This window comes from Lycium barbarum, chromosome 8 (genome assembly GCF_019175385.1).
Source record: "Lycium barbarum isolate Lr01 chromosome 8, ASM1917538v2, whole genome shotgun sequence".
Classification (NCBI taxonomy): domain Eukaryota; kingdom Viridiplantae; phylum Streptophyta; class Magnoliopsida; order Solanales; family Solanaceae; genus Lycium; species Lycium barbarum.
The window spans coordinates 10,491,625-10,494,238 of NC_083344.1; the positions used below are offsets into that span (position 1 = coordinate 10,491,625).

General features: G+C 43.3%; 1 protein-coding gene across 1 annotated transcript; it reads right to left on the reverse strand.

Moving 5' to 3' along the window:
- Nucleotides 1-1,445: 1,445 nt before the first annotated feature.
- Nucleotides 1,446-1,817, reverse strand: LOC132607679 (uncharacterized mitochondrial protein AtMg00860-like). Its single transcript, XM_060321766.1, has one exon. The coding sequence runs from the start codon at nt 1,815-1,817 to the stop codon at nt 1,446-1,448; it is 372 nt and encodes a 123-aa protein (XP_060177749.1).
- Between the last annotated feature and the right edge of the window lie 797 nt (nt 1,818-2,614).

Genomic DNA, 2,614 nt, shown 5'->3' on the forward strand with positions numbered 1-2,614 from the left:
GGCACGAACTCACGATGTTGGATATGCTTGTCGTGCCATCTCTTAGTCTTCTCCTTGTATAGCTTTGCATTCTCATACGCCCCTAGTCTGAATTCATCAAGCTCGTGTAATTGGAGCAACCTCTTCTCTCTTGCCAGATTCATATCAAGATTGAGCTTTTTGATTGCCCAATATGCTTTATGCTTTAATTTAACCGGAAGATGGCACACTTTCCCATAAACTAACCTATAAGGAGACACTCCGATGGGGGTCTTATATGCTGTGCGATACGCCCACAAGGCGTCATCCAACTTCATTGCCCAGTCTTTCCTCTGAACATTCACAGTCTTCTCTAAGATTTGCTTCACTTCTCTATTTGAGACATCTACCTATCCGCATGTCTGTGGGTGGTGAGTTGTAGAGACTTTATGCTTCACCCTATACTTTGCTAGAAGGTTCTTCAATAAATTGTTGCAGATGTGAGCACCACCATTATTAATCATCACCCGTGGGGTTCCGAACCTTGCGAATATGTTCTTTCACACAAAATTCACCACCACCTTCGCATCATTGGTTGGAAAAGGGACTTTCTCTGCGCATTTTGAAACATAATCGACAGCAAACAACATGTACTTGTTACCGAAGGATGGTGGGAAGGGACCCATAAAATCGATGCCCCAAACATAAAATATCTCTACTTCCAATATGTTTGTCAAAGGCATCTCGTGCCTTTTAGAGATGTTTCCCGTTCGTTGACATCTGTCGCAACTTCTAGCAAATGCATGAGTATCTTTGAAAAGAGTGGGTCAATAGAAGGCAGATTGTAATACCTTAGCCGTGGTGCGATCACCCTAAAAGTGCCCCCCGTATGGGGAAGAATGACAACTCTCCAACACTTGACTCACCTCGGTCTGTGGAATGCATCTCCACACTAACTGATTAGTCCCTTGCTTGAATAAATACGGCTCATCCCATATATAAAATCGGAAGTCATGATACAACTTCTTTCTCTACTGTGAGGTGACTTCTGGGGGGTAAACCCCACTTACTGTCAAGTTCACAATATCAGCATGCCATGGGACTTCGGCAGCAGGAATAGCAAATAGCTGCTCATCAGGGAACGACTCTCGAATTTGGACATCCTCCACAAAATGATTATGGTTGTCTAATCTAGACAAGTGGTTTGCGACTTGGTTCTCAGCTCCCTTACGATCCTTAATCTCAATATCAAATTCCTGCAAAAGGAGAATCCACCGAATCAACCTAGGTTTAGCATCCTTCTTGCTGAACAAGTAGCGAATGGTTGCGTGGTCTGTACAAACAATAACATGTGTCCTAACAAGATAGGACCGAAACTTATCAAACGCATAAACCACGGCTAGCAGCTCCTTCTCTATTACAGTGTAATTCATTTGGACAGCGTCTAACATCTTGCTAGCATAGTAGATAGAATGAAAAACTTTCTCTCATCGCTGTCCCAACACAGCCCCCACAGCATTGTCACTTGCATCACACATCAACTCGAATGGCAAGTTCCAGTCAGGTGCAATGATTATTGGTGCAGTTACCAATCTCTTCTTTAGACCTTCAAAGGCCTTGATACACACATCATCAAATAGGAATTTCACCTCCTTTTCAAGTAACCTGCACATCGGACTCGAGATCTTTGAAAAATCCTTTATGAAGCGTCTGTAAAATCCTGCATGCCCGAGGAAACTGCGCACACCCTTGACTGATACGGAGGGTGGCAGCTTCTCAATGACTTCCACTTTAACACGATCAATCTCCAGCCCTCTCTTTGAAACCTTGTGCCCAAGGACGATGCCTTCTCGGACCATAAAGTGACATTTTTTCCAATTTAAGACCAGGTTATTCTCTTCACATCTTGCAAGTACTCAGTCTAGATTATTCAAGCAAACCTCAAAAGAGTTCCCGAATACCGAAAAATAATCCATGTACACTTCTACGAAGTCCTCAACCATCTCTAAAAAGATAGCCATCATACACCTTTGGAAAGTCGCGGGTGCATTACACAACCCAAATGGCATGCGTTTGAAAGCATATGTACCATATGGGCATGTAAACATGGTCTTCTCCTGATCCTCTGGAGCAATAGCTATCTGATTGTAGCCAGAATAGCCATCTAGAAAGCAATAAAACTCTTGCCCGGCTAACCTGTCTAGCATTTGATCAATGAAGGGAATGGGATAGTAATCCTTTCTGGTTGCCTCGTTCAACTTGCGATAATCCATGCAAATTCTCCATCCAGTGATTGTTCTAGTGGGAAAGAGCTCGTTTTTGTCATGTTTCACAACTGTCATCCCTCCTTTCTTCGGGACACACTGCACCGGGCTCATCCACTTGCTATCCGAAATGGGAAAATTAATGTTGGAATCTAACCACTTGATTACCTCTTTCTTGACAACCACCTTCATCACAGGATTCAGTCTACGTTGATTATATGCGCTAGGCTTATGATCATCCTCCATGAGTATCTTGTGCATGCATATCGCGGGGCTAATTCCTTGAATATCAGATATCTACCACCCCAATGTCCTTCTGTGAGACTTCAATACTTCCACACAAATACTAACCTCTTCAGTGGTCAACTCTGCTGCCAATATCACTGGAAAGG